The sequence below is a fragment of the Neodiprion fabricii genome, chromosome 5 (assembly GCF_021155785.1).
Source record: "Neodiprion fabricii isolate iyNeoFabr1 chromosome 5, iyNeoFabr1.1, whole genome shotgun sequence".
Taxonomy (NCBI): domain Eukaryota; kingdom Metazoa; phylum Arthropoda; class Insecta; order Hymenoptera; family Diprionidae; genus Neodiprion; species Neodiprion fabricii.
In genome coordinates, this window is record NC_060243.1 from 20157167 (window position 1) to 20182872 (window position 25706).

The 25706-nt window shown below is 35.5% G+C and overlaps 3 protein-coding genes and 1 long non-coding RNA gene across 9 annotated transcripts; 2 read left to right on the plus strand and 2 right to left on the minus strand.

Moving 5' to 3' along the window:
- Window positions 1-6226, plus strand: LOC124183466 (FUN14 domain-containing protein 1A). 5 transcript variants are annotated; one of them, XM_046571998.1, is made up of 4 exons: window positions 1-154; window positions 1718-1888; window positions 3110-3305; window positions 5124-6226. In XM_046571998.1, the coding sequence occupies exons 2-4, from the start codon at window positions 1725-1727 to the stop codon at window positions 5304-5306; spliced, it is 543 nt and encodes a 180-aa protein (XP_046427954.1). In that variant the 5' UTR covers window positions 1-154; window positions 1718-1724; the 3' UTR covers window positions 5307-6226. The 5 variants fall into 5 exon arrangements, with proteins under 5 accessions (XP_046427954.1, XP_046427957.1, XP_046427955.1 ...); XM_046572001.1 differs by having other exon boundaries at window positions 2-70; XM_046571999.1 differs by having other exon boundaries at window positions 3-159.
- Window positions 6227-7610: 1384 nt separating this feature from the next.
- On the minus strand, window positions 7611-15522 carry LOC124183464 (integrator complex subunit 9). 2 transcript variants are annotated; one of them, XM_046571995.1, is made up of 10 exons: window positions 15391-15522; window positions 14822-15016; window positions 12771-13175; window positions 11612-11858; window positions 11273-11453; window positions 10651-10886; window positions 9890-10101; window positions 9234-9419; window positions 8941-9141; window positions 7611-8836 (listed from the first exon to the last, which is right to left on the minus strand). In XM_046571995.1, exons 1-10 carry the CDS (start codon window positions 15397-15399, stop codon window positions 8717-8719), a joined length of 1992 nt encoding a protein of 663 aa, XP_046427951.1. In that variant the 5' UTR covers window positions 15400-15522; the 3' UTR covers window positions 7611-8716. The 2 variants fall into 2 exon arrangements, with proteins under 2 accessions (XP_046427951.1, XP_046427950.1); XM_046571994.1 differs by having other exon boundaries at window positions 8941-9153.
- On the plus strand, window positions 15011-17663 carry LOC124183467. Its single transcript, XR_006870984.1, has 4 exons — window positions 15011-15124; window positions 15490-15770; window positions 15881-16260; window positions 16424-17663. It is a non-coding gene; the product is annotated as an uncharacterized LOC124183467 (long non-coding RNA).
- Window positions 17664-17675: 12 nt separating this feature from the next.
- Window positions 17676-21350, minus strand: LOC124183465 (elongation factor 1-alpha). The gene is made up of 4 exons (XM_046571996.1): window positions 21168-21350; window positions 19965-20573; window positions 19076-19351; window positions 17676-18489 (listed from the first exon to the last, which is right to left on the minus strand). Exons 1-4 carry the CDS (start codon window positions 21309-21311, stop codon window positions 18133-18135), a joined length of 1386 nt encoding a protein of 461 aa, XP_046427952.1. The 5' UTR covers window positions 21312-21350; the 3' UTR covers window positions 17676-18132.
- Window positions 21351-25706: the final 4356 nt, after the last annotated feature.

The window sequence follows — 25706 nt, forward strand, 5'->3', positions numbered from 1 at the left end:
GAGCGGGGAGGGCGCAGCGGTGTAGATTTTTCATAGCTGTCAGCCAGGAGAGACAGATTCGACGTCGCAGGTGATTAAGATACAATCAAAGGCGCGACAAAGAAAAAATCGCAGACCTCGCTATTCGCTACTCGATAGACAAATCGGGTAAACGGTAAGGTAGGAGGGACGCTGCTTATCTTAATTCGTTTATAATTCGGTCTAATTACGCAATTGTCATCTGTTTCTTTTTTTTTTGTTTTACTATCTATTCTCACCTCTTTTCCGTTTACTTTTCGCTCGGGCGCGCCTTGCCGTTGCCATACTCGCTCATCGTTCGCTGTAGCTGGTAGTTTAGGATATATTTTTTGCAGTTGCCAATTTTTTTTTCTTCCGTTTGTTTTTCGCTAAGTTTTATTTTTTAATTACGCAATATATTGAAAATCATTTCTTTTTTCATCTCGGCAAGGCAACTGGTATATTAAATATTATAGGTCAAATCACACTATCATTTAAATATGCCGTACCGACGTGAACTGCAAATTTTTTTACAACGGTATTGTTATTTTTATACATTTTATATTCTGTATATACATATATTCATTAATTTATTTACGTTGCGCTTTTTTAATTTCATGTATAGCACTTAGCAGCATTTCTTTGTTATTACTAGTCATCAATTAGTTATCAATTCATTCGTTGATCATTCATCTGTAAGTTCATTTTCTATAAATTTGATTCGTTCATTTGATTTATTCACTCATTCATTCATCAATCGAAGAATTTGAGTTTATTCATTCATTATATCATCCAAATATTAATTTGTTTTGCTTATTTCATTCACCCAGTTATCACGTAATCACTTATTTTCTCATTCATTATTAATAATTCCTTTATCCATTCATCATTCTTCGATTCATTAATTATTCAATTAATTCGTTCATTAATTCATTCAATTGTCCATTTAATCATTATTTACTTATTTCATGCATCCAGTTACTAATCATTCATTTCTTCATTCATTACAAATAATTTATTCATTTGCTTATTCATTCATTCGTGAATATACTCACATTTTTGTGATTAAACATTATTATTGTCATCTTTTTTTTTTCGCTGAATATTTCTTTGCTCGTTATAATAAACTAAAATAAACTCTGACAAAATAGCAGTTCTATTATTGCACGTATTTCTAATTTGTATATGCATCATACAACTCACAGTACAAATATGTATGATGCATAGGTATAGATAAGCGATTACAATCTGCATAGTCAGTTTACTTACGTTCTATACATCCTTCGCATCTATAATAGAAATTATCTCATCATAGATATATTTTGTCCCTCCCACCTAAACATTTGTCATTCAAATATCCACAAATATATTATACACGTTGATAGACGAAAATGAAAATAGATCTGCATATTACTATAACACGTCATTATGTTCATTATATATCCGTCAGTTCTTACGTTACTTCTTTCTTTTTTCATTTCCTCCTCCAATTGTTATTTGTAAAATTCGCAATAATAAAGTAGATTATGCAACCAGATTTGTCGGCGAACACTTGTAATTATTGGAAATGAAAGAGAGAATAAGAAGAATAAAAATAACAGAACTTCTGTTATTAATCTTACAAGAGAGAGAAGTAGAATAAAATTTTATGTTCCTTAAATCAAAAGCTGATCAAATTTCGTTCAATTCAATTTAATTTCACTTTGTTTCTTCTTTACAGAAATAACATGAGTCTTCCTGTTGCGAAGCGAGGCAAAGACGACGCTAACAAAGAGATTATCGATCTTAAGGACGTTTCCAAAGAGGCGAAGAGTATGATTGAAAAAATTTTGGGTGACGTTAGCAAGACTTCGGCTACTAAGCAAATCGTCATCGGCACTGCTTCAGGATGGTAAGTTGGGGATGAATAAAATAGATATCCTGAATTAAGAATTAGGAAAAGAGGAAACACCATTCAAAAAATCGTCAGGGGTGTTGTTCGTATCAATGATGGTGAACACGAATGGAACAATATTTCTTTCTCTCTAACAGACACAAATCTTAAAAAATTTAAATAACGCAAACTAAGATATCAATGATACTTTGAGAAAAGGTTTTATGATCCGAATGCTATAAACTTTTAAATTCTGGTGTTCTTAATTTGATTCTCATTTAATTCGGTGACTGTATCCTCATAAATTGTCTAAAAACATTCAAAGAATCTTAAATTATATTGTAGTTATAATGTGCAAATGTAATTGTTATAATCGACTAACATGTGTTGTGTAATACTTGCACAAATCTATTTTTATCCACTCTGGAGATAACTATTTGTGAAGTTTCCATCAGGTGATCTCTGGAGATCTGTGTGGGGAGCAAAATGAGCCCAGAAACATTAGAATCGAATCAAAAACATCAAAGCTAAAAGCATTTTGAACACTGAACTTTTCTCAAATTGTTGATATCTTAACTTCTGTTATTCGAAGTAGCTTAGAACCGGTTTTACTACATATTAGAAGTATTATGTCAATCGTGTTCACTGTCATTGGCGCAAGGAACACCGCTGGAGATTTTTTAAACGATTTACTCTCTATTTTCCGATACTTTTGATTCATGTTTAATATTATTCAAACACTCACACGAGAAATTCATAACTTATAGACTGTGTCAGAATTACCAAGTCTCTAATTTGACCGTCACCACAACTGGATCATGGTAACGGTCTATTACACAATCATCTTTTCCACTAAAAATCATTCCTCCAGCAACATTGTTGCTATCTTTCTCGCAAAAGCATGATTAGCGACGCTTTGAGACCAAAATTGCGTCATCATTGTCAATCACTACTGCAAACAGTTTTGTTTATTTCCAAGGTGTTTAAAATCCTTGAGCGTTGACGTCACTGCTAAATACTCTAGTGTTACAGTAAAAACGAAAAGGTAGCGTTTATGTGAAAAAGAAAACTTCAGGTACATAAAATGAAACTTTGAAAATTCTCTACTCTTTTTTAATAGTAAAGATTGAAACTTCTTTTTATTAATTTTCCTGTTTGTTCCATTTTCTTTTGATTCGATAATGGACATCAAAAATTGATGTTGCATTATTTGATCCATTTTTTTCAATTTTCGAATAGGACAACCGGTTTCCTCACAATGAAGGTGGGAAAGGTGGCTGCGTTCGCTTTGGGTGGAGGAATTATCATTCTTCAAATAGCCGCACATAAGGGATACATAAAAGTAAATTGGGATAAGATACAGAAGAAAGCAGAAAAATTGTCCGACAAGGTGGAAGAAAAAGTAACCGGCGAAGGACCCAAATTCATGGATAAGGTGAGCAAACTTTGAAAAACGCAAGAAGACGAGCAAAAATTGAATTTTCTTCAAACAGAATCATAGAACTTGAATGACGATTGATATAACTTTTATGAATGCTAATTTCAATTTGACTGAGAAGATAAATGACAGTGAAAAAAAAGAACAGGTACTGGAAAGATTTATAAAAAAAGCTTGGAAAGAGCTGAGTAAAAAAGAAAGCAACTCCTGAACAAAGAAATACGGAATTTAAAAATACGGAATTTAAAAAAAAATTTACGAGGCAAGAATTGAATAACGATGAAGAAAAGGGAGGGAAGAAAAAAAATATTTTACACAAACTAATAGGAAGATAAGGATTCAATCGGTATTAGAATATATCTAGAAATAATTAAGAAGGAATGAAGGAAGATTTTTTCAAAATTCAACATTCACAGCACAAATTTAAACTCTGAATTAAATTTGAAGTAAAGTCTATCGTTTCGTTTTTGTTCGCAGGTAGGGCAATGGTCTCGAAACAACACATATCTGGCGACAGGTTTCGTCGGTGGTTTCCTTATCGGTCTAGCGTCTTAATTCAAATCGTGTTGATCATTTTTTTTCTTTTATTGTTGATTCTTTTCCCACCTCTTTTTTCAAGTTATGCAAAACAAGAAAAGAAAACCAATGAAATAATCTGGAATAGATCCGCAGGATTATCCTGCTTTGTTTCTGGCCGTTGTTATTTTTTCAACTGTGCATCGGTACATATACATTATATTGTGTATAGAAATCATTTTTTCGCGACACTTTTTGCGTTCTTGCCCTTTTTTCTGTTCTAAATTTAAACTAAGAATAAAAACTGCGAGTTGCGGATTCATTCAGGATTGTTCCATGCTTTTTCTTTTGCATCGAATAGATATTATATTGCATTGTTTTTTTTTTTTATGACAGAAAAAACAACGTTTTTCGTAATTTCGTATTAAGTTTATTTTGACTTGTGACTGTTTCCTCTTTTCATTCGCTGATATTTTATTCGTTTGCGTATTTTCTTCACATCTGCACTTTGTCGATAAAATATATAATACGGTACTCCTGTGTTTTATTTCTATATTAATAATTATATAATAGTCTTTGCCTACGCGAGAAAAAAAATAGAAGAAAAAGCACCGAAATATGTGCGTATATAATGCGAGAAATATACGTGTAATGTGTAAATATAATACTACTTAGAAATATCATATGACCTGCAAAAGTACTCGATAATTAGTTGATTATAATTTAGTATTTTGGTTTATATCACGTCAATTTTAAACCCAATAAAAAAAACAAAGAAAAATTGGAAAAAATATATCCCCACAAAAAAAATAATTTACCTCGCATGGAATTGCTTTTTTCTTCTTTGCCTTGAATTTTATTTGAATCTATAATAATCTATCGGGTAGATATTTAGCGTTATTATTTATATTCAAAGACAGACGTTGTCAGAAATAAAAACAAATAAATAAAATGCTTCGATTTATGAGGGTGACAAAAAATCTGTAGTGAATGCAGAAACAGAATGAAAAAAAAATATTTGAAAAGAATAATAATAATAGAAATACAAAAAGATTTGCTTGACTATTCTACAAAACAAAAATAAAAGATAATGAAAGAACCTACGTTACACAAAGTCATGTTAACAAGTAAAAAAAGCTAGACATGACGTAACTTCTAACATATTTTGTAAACTTGTGCAAATAAATGAGATGGAAAACAAATCCAATTGTTATAACAAATGAGGTACGTGGCAACACGAGCATGGCAAAGAAAAATGCGTGGTGTAATAGTGGTTGAATAAAAGTATTTTTGTTGCAGGTGGAAAGGTTTGTTGACAAGAAATTGGACAAAGCGGAGCAGTTGTTGAAGAACGGCGAGTCTCGTACGCGTCGCTGGTACGATGTCATGACGAATAACGACGCATTCAAGCCTAAAGAGATACACTTTTTCCTTGCCTCGTTCGCGGCCGGTTTAGCACTGGGTTTTGCGACCGCCAATTAGGTAGCAACTTGCTGTATGCCGAGGGTAAAAAACAAAGCTGAAATTCCGTTCAGTCCCAGAAACGGCGGAAAGGTTGACGGTGCGAGAAGAAAATTCAGCACCGACGCCGCCAGAGAATTATTCTCGAGAGTATTCTCTCAGGAGTTCTTGGACGACGTCGTAAGATCTTTTAACAACGATCTTTATCAGCCAGCTTTGGAAAAGTTTAGTCGGTTCATTGACGATATAAAAAATCATTGATTCCGGAAGTATTTTGATACTCGATTATTTCCGACGAGATGAAGAGCGATCGGCGTGAACAAAACCCTTTGAAACTATTATTTCTTTTTTTTTTCTCCACCACCTTGGAATACAGCAAGTAAAAATTTTTGATCAGATGAAAAATCGAAATGCAAGTGGAAGAAAGTACGTCGAATATTACTTAATAGTAATATATAGTATATACCTGAAGAAAGAAAAAATGAATATCGAGAAACTGTTCAATATATATATATGTTTACACACACGGAAGTCATCGTTAGACTGGTAAAGACGCAGATGTCAAGTAGTTTACAACTTCACCTATAGCTTTTAGAAATCGCATTTACGCGAGTATTAAGTTTACAAGGAGGAAAAAAAACAAACCAACTAACAGTGAAACAACAAAGAAAAATATGTGTATTATCAATTGACACATAATTATAGTATAGTATTATTAGTATTGTTACTATTGTCATTACTATGATTGCTATATTGTTGTTGCTGTTGTATAATGTTTGTGACACAGTAATTCATTATGATTACGGCGCGGTAGTCGTTCGTTCCCACTTATATCGTGAAAGTCTTACGATTTTGTGAAACGAGCGTATAAAATGAAGAATACGAATAAAAATACTGTTCTTCAAATATTATATTATATTAAAATATACATCGTCATTTGATCTCTCCTATATTTATTATTTATATTGGAAATATTATTGTTATCATTTATTTATTTTTAATTCTACCACATACGACATTCACCCAATTTATTCTCTACCATATGTCTGTGAATTATCCCTGAATTCTTCCGATTGCAGTTTCAGATTCAACGACTTTTTATTTAAATATATGTAGTCTGAAAATTGTTCGTAAACGATGAATGATTTAGAAAGATTCTAAACAAGAGAAAAAGAAAGTTAATAGTTAATATCACGTTTTATTATGAAAATTGAAAAAAAGTAAATTAACTAGCGAGATCATTAAAAAAGAAATTAATTGCCGATGAATTTGTTTGAATTTTTCTGGTTTATTTGTTTTTTTTCCTTTTACGATGAGTCCGTTTATCCAACTACACATGCGTATCAAATATTGAAATCCATGTGTGGAAAAATTGAATCCTCGACAAATATTTGAATCCCAGTGAGGTGGTTTTTCCGTTTCGGTTAGAAGCACTTGATGTATTTGAATGGAAATCAATGTTGAAGTTTCATTCATCAATAGAAACATTTCAGCGCCGGGTTCATTAAAATACGTCAAGCGCATCAAGAAAGAACCCTGTTGGGTGCTCAGCTTTGGGAGTCACTTTCACCCCATTAACCTGTTGATTGACAGATAAAAAAAAATACGTGTCTCTTAGTTTTCTATGCACTACAACACATATGAACTAGCTCAAAATCGGAGGGTTCAACTGACCTAGGGTTTCTTGTGAGTAGTGCGCTAAGTTGAGAGCTTTTAAGTTTTTAGCCATTAAGGTTTTTTTGAGTTTCGGATCGTGGACTTTAATATTCGGTGATATATATAAGGGTCAAGGTCGAAATCGACCAGGGCACCCCCTTAAGGGGGTGGGAGATTCTTTATATGGGAAATTCTTTAAGAATTCGTTGCGGATTTTTTTTTCACTAGACGCCTTGTTTTTACTCTTTTTAAAGGGGGGCTTGGTCGATTTCGACGTTTGATGTATATATCGCCAAATATTGAAATTCACGTATCTCAAACGCGAAAAAGGCTTAATCCCATTTTATACATAATTCTGAACATAAATACTCCAATGCATTTTCATTTGACGCAGAAATGAAAAAAATGGCACGAATTTTATGAATTTACGTAAATTCGAAAAATTAACGACGGAGCCAGGAATCGAATCTGGCGTCTAGAGATGCTTGATACTTCTTATTCACACATAAACCGGGGACAGGAAAACAAATTCGAACTCACTGGTGATGAGAGATATTAACGACAACAGAGTCAGGGCGGCTAGGTGGTCTAGTGGAGTAAGGCTCCGGTCAAGCATCTCTAGACGCCAGGTTCGATTCCTGGCTCCGTCGTTAATTTTTCGAATTTACATTCTTTCAACAAATATTCTCTCGTAGATAAATGATTTGCACATCCGCATATCATTCATTAGACGGCATTGCTTGTCTTACGTGGCTTCTCATCGGAAGCAAGGATTCAAAAAGGGTAAACACAACATCTACACATTAGAGTCTCCTTATACACAGTGCTTGCAGAGAAGAAACTTCTTATTCAATCTATGAATTTACTATTGCGATTTTGTAAAGTCCGTTGCATTTCTGTATTTCTGCATCAAATGAAAATTTATTAGTGTATTTTTGTTCATAATTGCGGACAGAATGGGACTGTGAAGCCTTTTTCGCGTTTGAAACAAGTATACACGTCAACATCGAAATCGACCAGGGCATCCCCCAACAAGGTGTCTGGTGAAAACCATGTCAGCAACGAATTCTTAAAGAATCTCACGCCCTGTCAAACTAGGTACTACACTTATGTGTTTTTTCAATAAAATTTTGGATTTGGAGAAAACCCCGAATTCGTGGTCCAATAATTTATTACGAACTAAGTAAGTGTACAAACCTATCTGAAATTAGAATTATCATTAAAATAAATGAAAATGAGTGTTCTACTAATTGATACATATGCCCGTTGACTGCGTTTATACAGAAAAAAAAGAATGATATTACCTTGTAAGGTATGTAGAAAACTTGACCTCTTTCAAATTTTAGCGATACCAAAGTTTAAAATAATTAAAGATCCATGTTAATGGATGGATTGATTGATTTCACGTTACAGTCTATGCACAAGTAAGCTTGGAAATAATTCAAGAGTATTTATAATATACGCTAAACTCTTTTGTAATATTATGTATGGTAAAGAAAGAATGAAGCAATAAAATGAATTATAGTACTACTGCTGTACGACAAAAATCGAATCTTGCATGACCCTAGATTTTACATTCAAATTTATATACATACTTATTATATACAAATAACGCATGGATAATAATTAATTATAAGTATACTCAATCAGTCGAAAAAACGGGAAACGCTGGGGAAAAAGAAACCATGTATAGGAGTTGAATTCTTTTACACATTCTCTTTTTCCTTCTGCTTTTTTCAACGTAGACTTTGAAAGTTTCCGGTAGTTGATTAGAGTCAAAATCGTTTGAGACACTGCATAATGATGGCTCTCAATCTTCTTCGAAGTTTTTGATCACCATTGCAGAATATGTGCGTCGAATTGTCGCCTATCTGTATCAAAGTGTCCTCATCTTGCTGAAAAATTAGATCATATGGCGTCTGTAGTAGACATTGATATCGGAAAGAACCTTTTCAATTAGTTCTCGAAACGTTAACATGTTTTTTTCCCCATATCTTACCAAATGAATATTCGTCGAAGTCGGACTGTGCTGCAATTTCGCGCCGTGAATTCCCTCCTGATTCAGCTTTTGCATCAATTCCTGTGGGTCGACGTTTCCGTACTCGTGTTTGCGCTCCCGTAGAACTTCCTCCTTACTCGGCGCACCTGATCCCGAAACAATCGACGCCTTGCGTTTCGCGCTTTGACGGTCCTCGATAGTCTGAAAATAAGTCTTGGTAGCGTTTCGAGTATGCTGACAATGAGTCTTGGTGAATGGGGACATTGAAACCGGAGAAAAAAACTCGCGCTCACCTTTATCGTGTAAACGTTGTCTTTTACTTCCAGTTCGCCACTAACCGTTGCCAAACTTAGTCCTGGTCTAACTTCGCTCGGCACGATGTTTCCTGCCAATTCTGGCTCTATGAATACTCGACCGTTCTTCCGCTTCAGGGGCAGCTTTATTACCTCGCCTCGTTTGAAAGTTATCAAAGGTCTTTCCTGGAATGTTGAATAAACGCAATTTCGAACATTTATTACTGTTTCGTCAGGATCATATTAGCCAGATGAATTATCTACAATCAATATCGATGCAGTCAGAATTTTAGCACAGTAATCCAAATTTAACTTCGCCTAATTAATCACCAAATGACCTACAGGATAATTATGAAAACTGATTATTGACGTAGAATTTTCTTTTTGATTTATTGTGTTTCTTTTCGTCTTATTATCCATTAATTTTCGGACGAGATCATAACGCGAAGTGCTTAAATTTGTGTATACAGTATCACAAAAACGTCTGTTTAAGAAAGAAAAATTTCGAAATACGTTTCATTAATCGCAAAACTTAAAAATTAAAAAATAAATAACCGAAACCTAAATTTTTTTGTTCATGTGGCTATTTCAGGTATTAGTTTCTTTTCTCTGTCTTATTGTCCTCTCTTTTTCAGTATTAGTTTTGCATCACTTACTCCAACAGGTTCGATGACCAAATCAGACCTGTGAGGCGCAGTCATCGGCGGCTGGGTATAACATTCAGGCACAACGAGATTATCAGGCTTCAAATCACGGATCAGTTTGTTTGCCTGGGTGAAATTCAGCGACGTGTCTATTGGACAGTGGACAGCTTTCATGGCTAGCGGCTGAAATGGTGCCAAGGCATCCAAATAAGGAAAATCTGGCTCTGTGAAAAGCCAGAGACGAAAAAAAATTACTCTCAAGTTTCAATGTGTGAATAGAGGTAGAATCGAACAATGAAATTTAATTTGAAGATCGAATTGAATGTTCCAAATTAATTCGAATCATTTTGGTAATATTTAATGGTTTGAATCGTTTTGTTAACTCAAGTAGTTCAGGACCGTTTATAAAACATGTGATGCTGCAGGGTCTGTGCAATCGTCACGCTTTGTTACAAGGGTGGAGAGCTCGAGAAAAAGTCACGATATGCAAGCGTAATTTTCTCAAAAATTATCGTTATCAACAGAAATTGATGAATTTCCAACTTATATTAAATGTCATTTTAGTAAATACATAATTGTTCAATTTTCAGATGCATAGTCACGTTTTCGTTCATGGCACGTTCATTTATCGACAAAATTCCAATGAGTCTACGCGAGGGACGAATAAAATAAGAATCAAAGATTCGCGATTGTGACTAAATTATTCGAAAAATTCGAATCATCTCGACTTAAAAGATAATGAATAAAAAAAAATAGGGAACAGAGTGACTGACCGGTGAAAATAATTGTGTGCTGAGAGTTGTTTCCCCACATCTGTACAAAGTGTACAGCATCTCCAAACCTGAGACTCGGATGTCCGCAAAAAACAACGCACGGCTGTCTGTAGTCGGAACTAAATCCTTCAGCATATGTCGACGTGAAGTGTTTCAGTCTGGCGTTCTTGACCAAGAAAGCATGAGGGAATGGCTCCTCGGGGAGATAAACCTTGTTTTGTTTGTTCGTCGACAACCTTAAAACCAAAGGGATTTTAAACATTTTCGACAATTCGACATAAACCGAATAATTTGAGTTTTTGAGTTATTTAAATTACTGAAATTATGCGAAGTGTTTAAAGTATCTTTCACAGCAGATGAAACAAAACGGAAAATTCCCGGTTTGAATCGATTAATTTGAACAATTCAGAGTATTTAACTCATTGCAATAGGTATTTCAACTGTTTGAATTACTAAAATAATTTAAACTATACAGATTTTTTCAAAATCGGAATTGTTTGAACTGGTAGTAACTATTCGATTCGATTCGATTCAACAACTATTCGTGCACCCTAATGATGTAAGCATAGTTCTACTTTCTTACTTTGTCCAAGTTATCAGTTAATCGTCAAAATGGACTCACCACTCGGCCAGAATATTTGAATATGCCAAAGATGTTTCAGCGACCGGCGATATGAAGAAAAGTGGAACCTGAGAGAAGCCGGACTTATCCAAATGTGTGCTGAGGCATTCAAAGAGGTCGTAAACAACACCAGACGGATAACAGGGAATCAAAACACAGCCACCGGCTCTGAGCGTCATCGCTGTAAGATTGAGAAGACAAAAAAACAAAGAAAACATCAGGAAGAACTCAGCAGAGGCACAAAAAAGGTTTCAAACTACAGAAATTTCTATACTTTCAATATCTGAGCAAGGACTCTTAATCTGTGTTTTTTTTTTCTCGTTTCTCAATTTTTTTTACCGACGGTCATGCAAAGCTCGCCAAGCATCGTGTCCGGATTTGCAGTCGGCGTTTGCGTCAGGCCCGTGAGTATCAACATGTTGGCATGCTTCAGTGTCGTCTGCTCCATCGGTCGTGGATGAGTCGTCAGTGTTGAGGAGCCGCTCACATAGGCCACCTTTTCATGGTCACAGGATATCAGCCAGTTGCTGCTACCCAAGCAGTAACCTGAACTTATCGGAGTCACCGTTAAGGCGCCGTATATATCCTGAGTGGAAAAAGTATAATCACATTTTGCTCCCTTATTTATCAAGTATTGTACTCTCAATTTTCTTGTGCTTTTTTGGTACATTTGCTATCAATCGGAGTTTAACTCATTCTAATTCTTAAATTTTTGCACAATAGTGGGATGGTTTTAATTATACTAAGATTCAAATGTTTGACGCTTATTGGCCTCATAATTGAGCAATTAATTGTACTGTAATGTCTGAGTCTAAAGTTTGGATAAGAGGAAAAATAGTTCAAAAAATTTCCACAAGTGGTATTGGTGCTAATGATAGTGAAGACGAATGAAACAACATTTTCACCATGTGATAGAAACGATTCTGAGTGAATTTGAATAACATAAGCTATCAACCAGTTGAAAAAAGATGTTACAATAGAACGTTCGAAATATTTGAACTTTGATGTTGTTTTTAATGCGATTCTAACGTTTTTGAGGATATTTTACTCACTGACCAGATCCTTACAATTCGTTTAAAAAACATTCAAGAAATTTTATAATATAGAATAGTTATAACGCATAAATGTAATTATGGACGAAAATCTTAGGAAACGTACTTACAAAAATCTATTTTTATCGACTTTGGAGATAACCATTAGCGGTATTTTTTTTAAGGGATCACCGTAGATTTCTATAGTGAATAAACTCAACCCAAAAACATTGGGATCAGATCTAAAACACAAGAGTTTGAGCACCTTGAACGTCTTAATCATGAAACCGTTTTTGCAAATTGTTGATATGCCAGTTTGTGCAATTCAAATCGGCCCGGAATCATTTCAATTACGTAGTAGATACCGTTATGGGTGCAACCAACACTGCTGGACATTTTCTAAACGTTTTTTCTCTGCTCCCAACTTTTAATTCAGTCCCATGGACTCCAAATAGATTAATATTCACCAGTTTCTGATCGTAACCGACCATCTGGATGTGGGCAAGGCTAGAGTTGACAGCGGCCATAGAGTAGAGGTGCTTCCAAGACTTGGGTTTCATGGCATCGGCGAGTGGCGGAGGCAGAACATGGAGCATTTCTTTCCAGTGTTTGGCCAGCATAGCCTTAGGTGTCTGCTCGATAAATTCAACCAGCTCCTCCATGAAGAATCTACCGATTTGCAGGGTCGGTTCCGTCGCATAAACTATACCTTTGAACCCCGTACCTTCTGTTATGAACGGCAGTGCGAGCATGCAAGTGTAGTTCGATATCAGTATCGCATCAATCTCAGAAAAATCCGTGATCTTCTCTAACGGTGGACAAAACTCTGGCGTTGAATCAACGAATACTCTTCCACAGTTCTCTTTCAGCTCCTGGCAATGTGTTCAAATACCAATTTCATTAATGCAATTTTTGCATCTGGGTCTAGAATTTTCAAACGATTCTTCTGACATTTCGATTAATTCTTCTCCCTGTTTATCGATTCACTCATATTTCAATTCAGTTTAACGATTAATCGACTAACCGAAATTTTCAATGAATTGGTTTTTTAATAAAATGATTCATCGGTATTCTTAATTAATTGGTTTTCAGATTAATCGATTCATCAATGTTTTTGATTGACCAGTTTTTCGATTAACGGAATCATCGATGTTCTCACTCAATCGATTGTTTCAATTAATCGATTCATCGGTATCCTTGATAAATCTGCAGTATTTTGGGTAATTGATTATTTCATACTTTTAATTTGATGTTACGAGTACTCGAACAACCTTTCACCTTGGCTCATTTGTTTCTGGATCAATCAATTCTTCTGATAACAAATGTTCAGAAATTTACAAATTTTCTCTTTGTGGAAAATGATAGCATTACTCATCAAATAATAGAACCAAGGAAACTTATTGAAAGGTGGAAAAATCGGAATTCAGTTTCAACAGTTTCAACATGAGATTGAAGAACGTCACACAGCTCTAACGAAATATAGTATCGATAAACAACACACTTTTAATTAGGACAACACAAATATCCTTTGTGAAGAACACAATTATTATAGAAGACTGTTACTAGAAATGTGCAATATTGTAGGTCACACCAATTCCGTTAATCTTAGACAAGATGTTGAACATTTAAGTAATATTTACAAACCTCTAATCTCCGCCCACACAACAAATATTGTTTAACCTTAACTACATACAAAAAAAATTTTTTTTGTCCACATTACACAGTCCTTTCTACATAGCTTTTCTCACAAAATATTTATTGTTTTTCTGTATAATTGTTTATAATCGGTTCACCTTCACTCTGGATTATATTTATTTTCTCCCATCAGTCGTTATTCACCTGTTGACTCAATCGGTTCAACCAACAATAATTTTTCGTTAGACATGTGGAACTTAATTATAAAGAGCCTACCTCCACTTCTTTGACACTTGCGAATTAATTTTATTGCTAAAAAGACCTTCTTTAAAAACCTTTTAACACAATGACATACTGACTGTGAAGAAACATAGTTCTTTAATCTTTTTAATTAATGATTTCCAACTATTAACTCCCACATGTAAAATAACTTGAAGATTGACATTGACTGCCGTCACTCAAAAGAATACTGTCTTCACCAATTGTAATTGTGAATTCGACTACATCTTAGTCCACTTACTTAATTCAAAAAAAAAAGGTAAATAACACTTAAAGACATTCTTATATTAATTAATCAAAAGGTTCTTACTAATCAATAATATATAATAGCTCTAAGAGTATTACATCTACAATATTTAAGTCTGATTACTTCTAGTACTATTATTTATTTTATAAAAAATCTTTTTGTTGTTCTTGACAGTTAAAAAAATAAATCGTTCTGAGGAGGGCCCATATCCGGGTCGAAACGTTAACTAAAAATACGTTTACTTAATTGACCGATCACCAAGATTCTATAATAGATTAAATGCGAGGTCGAGAATTCTTATTTATCAGTCTATAATAGTAATTGAAAATCGAGACAGTGACATAATGTAGGTCTTACCCCTTCAATTTGCCAATCCTGATTGTTATCCCTGGGAACCCAACTGGGAAGGGAGTTGAACTTGGCACTAGGCACCATGGGCATCGGCATGAAATTCAAAATTGACTGCATGTTCAGACCACAGTCCAACATTAGCGTTATGCCTTTGAAGCTCAAGACCAGGCATGGCTTTGTCGGCTCGCTGGACAGGCAGTACTGGAATAATAATGAAATAAATAAAATTGAAATAAATGTAGAAAGAAAAACACATGATGAATACTTAGTAGTTGTATCGATTTGTCAAGAAAATATAAGAACAAAAAGGTATTTATGATTATCTGGTGAAATTTGTTTCTGAAAAACCATTTTATTTGTCATAATTGAATTTCTGAAATTTATTATGTATTTTATTTATCGAAATCATATCTTTTTACGTGATACATAATTCAATAATTGGATTTTTGTAAGTTTATGGGGCTAGGTCAAGTTATGTTCAATTAGAAGCTTAGAAAGCCGTTCGAAGATTGAAATTCTATGCCAATGGCATATTTATTATCAAGGAAATATAACGCAATTACAATCATTCTTACCAGCTTCATTTGAATGATTTGAATTGACGATATCGTAATTTTCTCCCGGTGTTTTTTCAATTTTTCTAACCCAAAACACAATCTTGCTGTCAAAACAAGGCATAATCTTTCCGAATCCTCGGTATTACTCGGCTACACGGTGCAAGCATGCTGCAGAAGACTAGCTAGAGAGCATGAGACCTAATTTGAGTGGTAGGGAAGATTCTCCGCTTGAAGCTTTCTGATTGGCACACGTGCACGGTCTCATTGAAATGAGACTTCGTTTCCAGACAGCTGTTGACTGAGGATATTAGACAGGTTCCAGGGTAGATCAAGAGTTACAGCCAAAAACCGAAAATTTCCTTGGCAATTTCTCTGCTGCTGGTCCTACGCTCTTTTTGGTGGGTTTTCTGTGTTCTGGGGGTCCAATTAGTCAAAAAAGGGTCATACAAATTGATTCGGAGACTAAAGATTTTTTGCTAAAAAATAGATTAACCTTGTATTTTTTCAGCTCGTTTTTGGCGGTGTTTTAAACATGCTGGGCAACTAACTACTAGCGCCACTAGTGGTGGAAATTGGGGGCAGAATCGAGGGACATTTTGCGAACCACATTTAGCACCGTGTGTCAGCACCGTATTCCATCAAATTCTATCGTATTTCAAAAGACGCTAGAATTAACTAGTGTAGCTAACGTGAACCCGGCGCACTGGTCGGACGAGATCTGCCGCTCGCTCCGTGGTAGCGCTTTTATAAGAGGCGGTTTGGCGGATCGTCAAGCGTTCAGCAGTCGCTCGGTGACGTCAAAGTTCTAAGAATTGCGAATGCCTGATTCTCTTATCCCTTTCTGAATTACATTCCTAGGTGATCATTATTCATCAATTTCATGCGAGAGTGAGTTCGATAGCGTTGTATTTATAATGACAATTTATTTGTTTGATTACAAAATAATTGTAACTGTGTGTTCCTGAGTAGGGGGAAGGGGTCGCGCGATCCGCTATTTCGGATCAAACGTACAAAAATTTGTTTTTTTTTTTAAAATAACTCTTTGTTGCAGGATCAACCGTTTAGGAATTATTATAACAAGACCAATTTTTTGCAACTTTAATCCAGGATGGCGAATCGCACGGACCCTTCTCTTCAAAGGCCGAAAATACATACACGACAATCACTACTATCCCACCATTTGTAGTGCAAAGGTTTGTTTTACTCCCCATCAACTGGACTACATTTGAACATAATTAGAATGTCAGGAATAAAATATAAGTACATTACATACAAAACCGTAAATTTATATAAATATTGAATTTGTAAAGGCTTATTATTTGCAATAATTCTAATCGAAGACTATACTAGAATTGATTAAGACCGCACTTACCTTGCTGTATTTCGTATTCATCCAATTCTGCAGCATGATGCAATTTCCACTTTTGCATTTTCTTATTCTCATCGATGGTACGTCCGTTTTTTTTTTTTTTTGAAAATCAACCGTTCAACCAATTGTCATTTATAATATATAATTAAGCAAATCAAGATTTCATTTCCAAGAAAGCCCTCCATTTCGAACCTCAACTCTAGAAAATATATATTCAATCATCTCCTACATCAATTTGTTGAGCGAAATAAGTTCGTTATCAACTACCACGAAAATTGATTAAATACTCGCTTAGCAAAATTAGGCTAAAATAATAAGAATAAGTACATTTAAATATAAATAAAATTATGCATCGTGATTCTCGCGTTGAGAAAAATAAAATCATTAATTGCGACACAACGTACAAAGTTTAGTTAAAAAAAAAAAAAAAAATTCAAAATAATAATAACATTATTTTCTCGAATATCGCACGATATAAGAATTTATTTCCGTAAATAATTAGATAGAAAATATAATTAAGCCGAGCTAAATAATTATAAGTTTTTCGTTTCTAGTTTTGTTTGTTGTGAAAACAGGAGGAGGGGTGAAGTTTCTGTTGCTATTTAGTATTATTAATAATAATAATAGTTATTATAGGTAGTAAATAATTACGTTATGCAAGTCGGAATAATAAAGTTGCCAATGAGACGGTTTTTTTTTTATCAACTATTTCGAGAAGTTTGACAATATTTGTTTTTCTTATCATTAAAATTCAATGATATTGTTGTTTGTAATATTTCACGTGGTGGTAAAAGATATATCGTCGTCGTCGCTGCTGCTTGATTAAATTAAAATCTTTTTTTTTTTATTTTCAATTTTCACCGTACCAATGTAATCAATCATTCAATTAACCAGATGGTTTCTCATTACAAATAAAAATAAAAACAAAGAAAAAGAAAAGAAACATAAATTTAATCAGCACTTGTAGTTTGTTCAATTAGTTACCTTGTTGTTATGTTTTTTGCTGATAGTAATTCATGTTGCTCGGTTGCCATCTTTAAAAAGTTATTATTACATTATTACGATAGGTAATATTTTTTCCTGCGAAATTCCTTGCGGTGGAAACAACAGTGCTGCTGTATCAGCCATTCGGATTTAGATAGTAAAAGAAATAATAAACAACGTTTCGTGAATAATAAGCATGGCGCGACGTCAGTCCTCCGTGTCATAATAATCATAATAATGGATATCATAATCTCAGCAACGTTAACTACCATGAGGGTAGCAGAAGCAGCAGCGGCAGTAGCCGACTTATTACTATCGCAATAATAATAATAATAATCAATTAATTGAGACACGGGACAGGGAGGCGGCGGCGCCACCTCACGGTGGTCATCCGTTATAGTAGCTAGTTATTTCTTCTTCTGTGCCTTCTCGGCGGCCTTGGTGACTTTGCCTGTGGCATCCTTGAAGCTGACTGCCTTGATAACACCGACAGCGACAGTCTGACGCATGTCACGCACAGCGAAGCGCCCCAATGGCGGGAATTCTTGGAAGGCTTCGACGCACATCGGCTTGCTCGGCACCAGAGTCACGATGGCCGCGTCTCCCGACTTTATCGCCTTTGGATTCTCCTCAGTCGTTTTACCCGTACGTCGGTCGCATTTCTCCTTAATCTCGGCGAACTTGCACGCTATATGTGCCGTGTGACAGTCCAACACTGGCGTATAACCGTTGCTGATCTGACCGGGGTGGTTCAAAACGATTACCTGCAATACGTAATAAGCAAGAATTAGTTATCAATGAAAATAATTTTGTTCATATAGTTTACTGCGATAAATTGCTAAGTTGGAAGATATTTTTCGTAAATTTACGTAATCGAAACCACGAAAAATCGGAAATACAAAATTCAATTGCAGTTGTAATGATTTAAGAAAACGGCTTCTAGTTATTCCATGAATTTTCATGATAATAGTCCAACGAACTTTAATGACCACTGTATCAAACAAATATGAAAAGAATTACAACTCTACTGAATTTCAGATAGCAAAGAGAAACTTAGTACTTACGATAAAAAATAAAGTTTCGGTAACTTTTCAGAATGCCTAACGAATATTTAATTACCTACTATACACGGTTTCAATTTAATAAAAATCAAGGACACTGTGAATATTAGAAGAGCGTAATTTTCAAGACACTCAGACGCTTCAGCCATCAACAGACCCACAAGTCTTCTGGTGGAAACCGCGAATGAAGATTAAAGTGTCTCATCATAGTGTCGAATAATTCACAAACGAAAAGTACATGAATTAACATATAACAATTTTTATCGAAATTTAATGAATCTGTGGTTACCTGAGCGGTGAAATCGGCGGCGCCCTTGGGCGGATTGTTCTTAGAGTCACCGGCAACATATCCACGACGAAGTTCCTTGACGGAAACGTTCTTTACGTTGAAACCAACGTTGTCGCCGGGCACGGCTTCAGTCAAAGCCTCGTGGTGCATCTCGACGGATTTTACTTCAGTCGTGAGACCTGCTGGAGCAAAGGTTACGACGGTACCTGGCTTCAGAACTCCAGTTTCTACACGGCCTACGGGCACCGTTCCAATACCTCCAATCTTGTAAACGTCCTGTAAACAAATTCAACAAGCATCAGTTAACCTTCAGTAATGGAAAATAGAGCGAAATATACATTGAAATTTCACCTTCAATTCTTTCGAAAAAGGAATTAAAATGACGATCAATAGAATATAATAAACATGTTGGAACATAGAAAATATGTTTGAGTTTAAATTATTCTATTTTGTAAGATTTTTTAATTGTTGGATAATTTATCTCAATAATTTCGAATGTAAGTATGTGATCCAATTTAATGATTGATAGACTTTTTAACGACTGCATGGTCTACTAAAATTTAACGCATTGAACGCTAAGTATTACAAATGAAATGTCGCAGTTTTCATTCAAAAATATATTATGTCAATTTTTCCAGGATAAGTCAAAATATCTCAGAACTTTTCTAGGACTTCAGGGACATTTTTTGGTTTTCCAGAATAATTGTAGAATTTAAGGATACTTAAGGAGCAGTAGATGTCCTGTAAATATATAAACCCAGGAACAGTTAAGAAGACCTTTTTACAAAACTTTTGACAATGGTTGAAATTTCTCTGCCAGAGTTTCTTGATCGAAATAGTTATTTTTCAATTTTGAATGGACGGAATGAAGCGAATGGACAAAATTTACCTGCAGGGGAAGACGCAGAGCCTTATCGGTAGGTCTGCTGGGTGGGAGGATGGCATCGAGTGCCTCAATGAGACACTTTCCATCAGCTTTGCCTTCCTTGCGTTCGACGGCCCATCCCTTGAACCATGGCATCTTGCTCGAGGGCTCGAGCATGTTGTCTCCGTGCCACCCTGAGATGGGAACGAAAGCGACAGCAGCTGGGGTGTAACCAATCTTCTTGATATAGGAGGAAACTTCCTTCTTAATTTCCTCGAAACGAGCCTCCGAGTATGGCGGCTCAGTGGAGTCCATTTTATTGACACCAACGATGAGCTGCTTGACGCCGAGGGTGAAGGCAAGTAGTGCGTGCTCACGGGTCTGACCGTTCTTGGAAATACCAGCTTCGAATTCTCCCGTACCAGCAGCCACAATCAACACTGCACAGTCGGCCTGAGACGTACCAGTGATCATGTTCTTAATGAAATCTCTGTGTCCCGGAGCATCGATGATAGTCACATAGTACTTGGCAGTTTCAAATTTCCAAAGGGCGATATCAATCGTGATACCACGTTCACGTTCGGCTTTCAGCTTGTCCAAGACCCATGCGTACTTGAAGGAACCTTTACCCATCTGCAAATAATATGAATATTAATTTTGTGCTCTCATCAGCCATTGATTCAATTTCCAGATGGTATTAATTTGACACTCAGACGCCTTCAGCCATCAATGGACTTTTTCAAGTCCTCCGGTGGAAACCGCGAATGAAGTTGTAGGGTTATCATCACTGTGCCAATCCAGATTGTTTTTATCAGTGACATCATAAGATTATAACAATATCGAATTGCTGATCAATACATATTTCAATTGGTATTCAAACTTAGATTGCTAACGAGAATTTTTTTTGTTGGGGCAGATAATGCATATTTTACATAATTTATGAAATATATCGATCATCAAGCAAATTAATTATCCAAAGAAAAAAAATCACAATCTTTTGTACTAATTGGGTTCAAAAGTGTTCAGAAATAGACACATGCTCATTGTTTTGATGTAGATTTAAGCTTTCATTTATGGAAAAATATGTTGAGAGATATGATTAAACAAGCTTAAAGAGCTCTCCATTTAAAAATTTAAGTTACGTGTAGCTATTGAATCAGGTATAAAGATTTTCGGAATACATATCAAGAAAAAGCAAATCCAAAAAAAACAGAGTAGAAACCTCACCTCCTGAGCTTCCTTCTCAAACTTTTCGATGGTACGTTTGTCGATACCACCGCACTTGTAGATAAGGTGACCAGTGGTGGTCGATTTACCGGAATCTACGTGTCCGATGACAACGATATTGATGTGAACCTTTTCCTTTCCCATGTTTGCGTCGTTTCGTTGCTAAAGAGTTCGTCAAAAGAGCTGAAACACAGTGCAAACAAAAGAAGCCGTTAAAAAATCCGCTCTTCAACATGAACTCTTATACCACGTGGCCACCCCGAAAGTCATGCGTCCAGATTTCAGAAGGAAAAAGACCGACTGCTGCTTGTGCCCTGCGGGATTTACGGGATCGCGCGGCCATTTTGGAACTGCAGATGGAGGACATTTCTTCAGAGAATCACAGAGAAAGGGAAGAAAGCATTGCAGCTAAATACCGACCCGGTAACAACGCGGCGAGTCCTGCTTCCAAACAATATAACGGCAGTTCGATGAACATAGTTGGAAACTATGAGAGGATACGTCGATATGCGATTGCGTCACGTTGCAACATATGTACATATTTGATTAGGTGTATCAGACTACGCAGTGATTCGTTACGAGAATTCGGAAAGGAAACGGGCATTGTGGTATATTTCGAAGCTCTTCGCCTGGAAGGAAGATTGAATAAATGAACGAATGACGCAAAAGTGAGAAGGTTGTATAGTGACCTAGGGGAACCCGAATTGCGGTGACAACTCACCGCCATTACGTGGAACGATGAACGAGGCAGAGAAGCCGATGAGGGCTGGATGTCACGGAAATAGAGGTCTAGGGCTCAAGGATGAAGAAGTGGGTGCGTTTAATCGTGTTCAAATTTCCCGAAGTACCGGGAATTCGCCGGGTGTCTAGTACAGGGAGAGTTTGAAGTCGGCATGCGGCCGAGGGTGAGAAGCAGCAGCCGGTCGGGATCGTTAAATTTTTTTCACCGAAGTAGGCGATATTTCGTTAAACTACACCGAGGGCGACGTTGCCGGGAATTTGAGGTTCAGTTCTGGCCTTAATCCGAGCCCCGATGGCTGGACTTTGTTTGTGATTTCGACGGATTACTGAACGGTAACAGAGAGCACGCACGTACGACCACTCACCTCCAGATGCCACGACAGAAAGAGATCGTTGTAGGAAAGTGACATGCGCACACGGCTTCACCGACGCAGCCTCGAACCCAGCGACAGCCGACTATCGATCCCTCGCTCCTTGTGCGATCTGAATTTTTCTAAAAATTATCACCATTTGGAGTTTTTACCTTACGGAATTTACAGTGGTCTTAAATGGCCAATTGATCGACACTTTTCGCTGCAACATTCGATTCTGGAGAATTTTCAATTGGACGTTAATCTCGGCACGGCTTTGGGTTCGAGGCTTCGATTCCTTCGATTCTTCAGGTGCGTATCCGCTACCGCCGGCTTCGGGCGCATACAATCTACACCTGCATGGCTGACGTTTGGGGCCAGTGTCTTCCGGGGCGCAATCGTCGTTCCCCGCTTTTCCTTGGCAGTCTTTCGCGATTGTTATCGAGATGACACGCATGACCCGGGCTGTTTACTCCAGATTTGAGGGCCAGATCTTGATTGATCTATCTGAACTAATAGTGCAGTTTTATACTGTTCTCGTTAGTCTGGTCTGATTTTTGTAGGATAAATAACGACGCTATTCGACTGTTCTAACGCATTTTAACAGATTTTATCCAGCTTTTCATGAACTGCGGATTTGCATTTGTTTTGTAGAATAACAGTACTTTCTTTTACTCTTCGTTGAACCGCAATACATGCCTGCAAATTCCCGGGGCTCAAGGATCGCGAGATGCGGGCGTGTCACGAATGCCACGCCGTAAAATTTTTAAGGGAGGCAACTAGCGTTACAGTCGTGTATTGTAAGTCATCGGCGGCTTGGATCGTGCCGGAGGGCCGTCTGATCAATAACGGTGAAAAGAAGAACCAGTTTGTCTCGTTTTTCCAGGCCACTGATTCGAAATGGCCAGATTTCAGATAGCGTATATTACAATGAGATATTTACTTCATCTTCTTCACAATATGGCTATGATTTTTTAATGTGGAGTTCAAATTGAGAAATTCCAGATTACGGTGTTTAAAATGGTAGAGTTTGAAATGAAAAGAAACTTATTGGATTTCCGTTAAAATAATTTACCAAGATGTTTCGTAATGTTGTGAGAGCACGGCTTCAAATAAGTATTTTTCACCGCTGAATTCGAAACTTCAACTAAAGAAACAGAAATTCACAAGAGTGAAATATCGTGACTCCGCTGCAACGAAACCAATAATTATTTACTTAACTATTTGTTTTTTTTTTTGATTGCATACCTACAATGCTCATTTGTTTTCGTTTTCTGCAAGTCAATCTAACGGCATCTTATGGATGTCGAGTTCAGCGAGATATGTCGATACAGCGTCAAGACAAAAATCAGGAAAAAATTTGTAATTATTTTACCTTTTCAATCCAGTAAAAGTATGATAACGAATACATCTATAAATCGACGTGCGGATTTGGTTTTTAATTATATAATATGCAGTAATCATATTCTATTTTACTCCTGCACAATGTTATACATGCAGTTCGGATTATGTGTTGTATAGGTATATTACATTAAATACGGTCACATGTTATGTACATTAATTTATTTATTCATTTATATGATGTATTTCAAATATTTTTTATTGGTACGTATATGCATTGAATGACTAATGTATATATACAAAACCCATAATCAGGTTTGTCGCGATAACGTTCGAAGTTCATTATAAACAAATTATTATACATGACTACTATACAACTATGTATATAATTATATATATATACATATACACACAGACATATATATATATATACATGTATATATATATATATATATATATTAAATTTATATGAATCATTATTTTTTATTTCGTTTCAATTTATTTAATCATTTATCTATTTTGTTTACTTATAAATTTTATTCGTTTCGTTATTTATTTCCTGAGTACCCGCATACACACTCACTTTTCCGCAAAATTCACGTGATATAATTAATTAGTTTATTGTACATCTCCAACTACGTCTTGCAAGAGATCAACGAGAATGACAGGGGGTAAGAGAGAGAGAGAGACAGATTGATTGATTTATTAATTGATTGATTTCATATTATGCTTTGGCTTGTCTTTGGAAAAACAATAAAACAATGTATTACAGATATAGAGAGAGAGAGAGAGAGAGAAAGAGAGAGAGGGAGAAAGAGATGAATTTCATCGTACGTAAGCATTATGTATGCTATAATTTTGCGTAGAGAGAAAAAAATACAGATTCTGTATTCAGTAAACAACATTTATCTGCACGATATCGATGTCCAATATTTGATAAGGTTAACCGATTTTATACAGGCTATTGTATACAGTAGTAATTTTAATAATATTGACAGTAATAATAATAATAATTTTAGATCAATCGACTTTTCCAGCCGTTCTCTGATAAGCATAGGTATACTTATGTGATTTATGAAGTATTCTGAGTGTTTGTGATAAGTGGTAGTAAATTGTAATAAAACTCATCTCTTATCGTATAAAATCTGTCTTTTTAACCCTTCATGAGGCACGTGGGGGCTGTAGAGACTCTGAGCCTTTTATTTTTTTCTCACCTGATACAAAAATTTTTGTCAGTATGTTCCAGGAATATTCCAATAAATTGCCTCTGTTGCCGCGCTGTTTTCGCAATTTATTTCACAGCGATAAGTGATTAAACTCCGTCGGGGGTCTGATCGTTTTGTACAGCGGAAACAAGTATTATCTGTGGTAGAGAACTAAACCCAAGGCCATTTCTTTGTTTCTGTCAACAGAAATTTTAACGAAAGTTGAAGATTTTAGTTCTTTTTTATCAGTCAATAAAAACTGTACTTATTTCTGAAAAAATTTTGCGCCATACATTATTTTGTTTGTTTATGTATTCATCTGAGCAACTATGCTCAAATGAACCATTTTTATGCAAGAAAATATTGTTTATTCATGATTAACAATGAATTTTAAATGTGCAACGCGTAAATTCTTATTGTCAGATGCATAGACAAATATAATTTTCAGAATAAAACCTTTTCTTCATATTCCGGATGAAAATATAGCGTTAACAAAATGGGATTTTCAAAGACCCCACGCGTTTATTGGCGCTACGAAAGCTGACGCGCCTCACGAAGGGTTAATCATATTCAACGTTATTATATCGTTGATTCATACATTTGATATACACACAATTTACTGGCCCAATATATACTTTCATCATGCATGTTATTATTGTATGATATGAGGCATACTTTATTATCATCACCTTTATTATTATTCGTTTTTCATATTAAATGTGTTTCACTGTTATTATAACGTATTATAATATAAAAATAAAAAAAATAAAAACAACTAGGAATAACAAAATAATATGTAGGTATGTATCTACTTATTAGTCGCCCCTGCAATCTTCTATTTTGATATTGTTTTAAAATGAGTAAAACTAGGTATGTGTATATATATTATATATATATATATA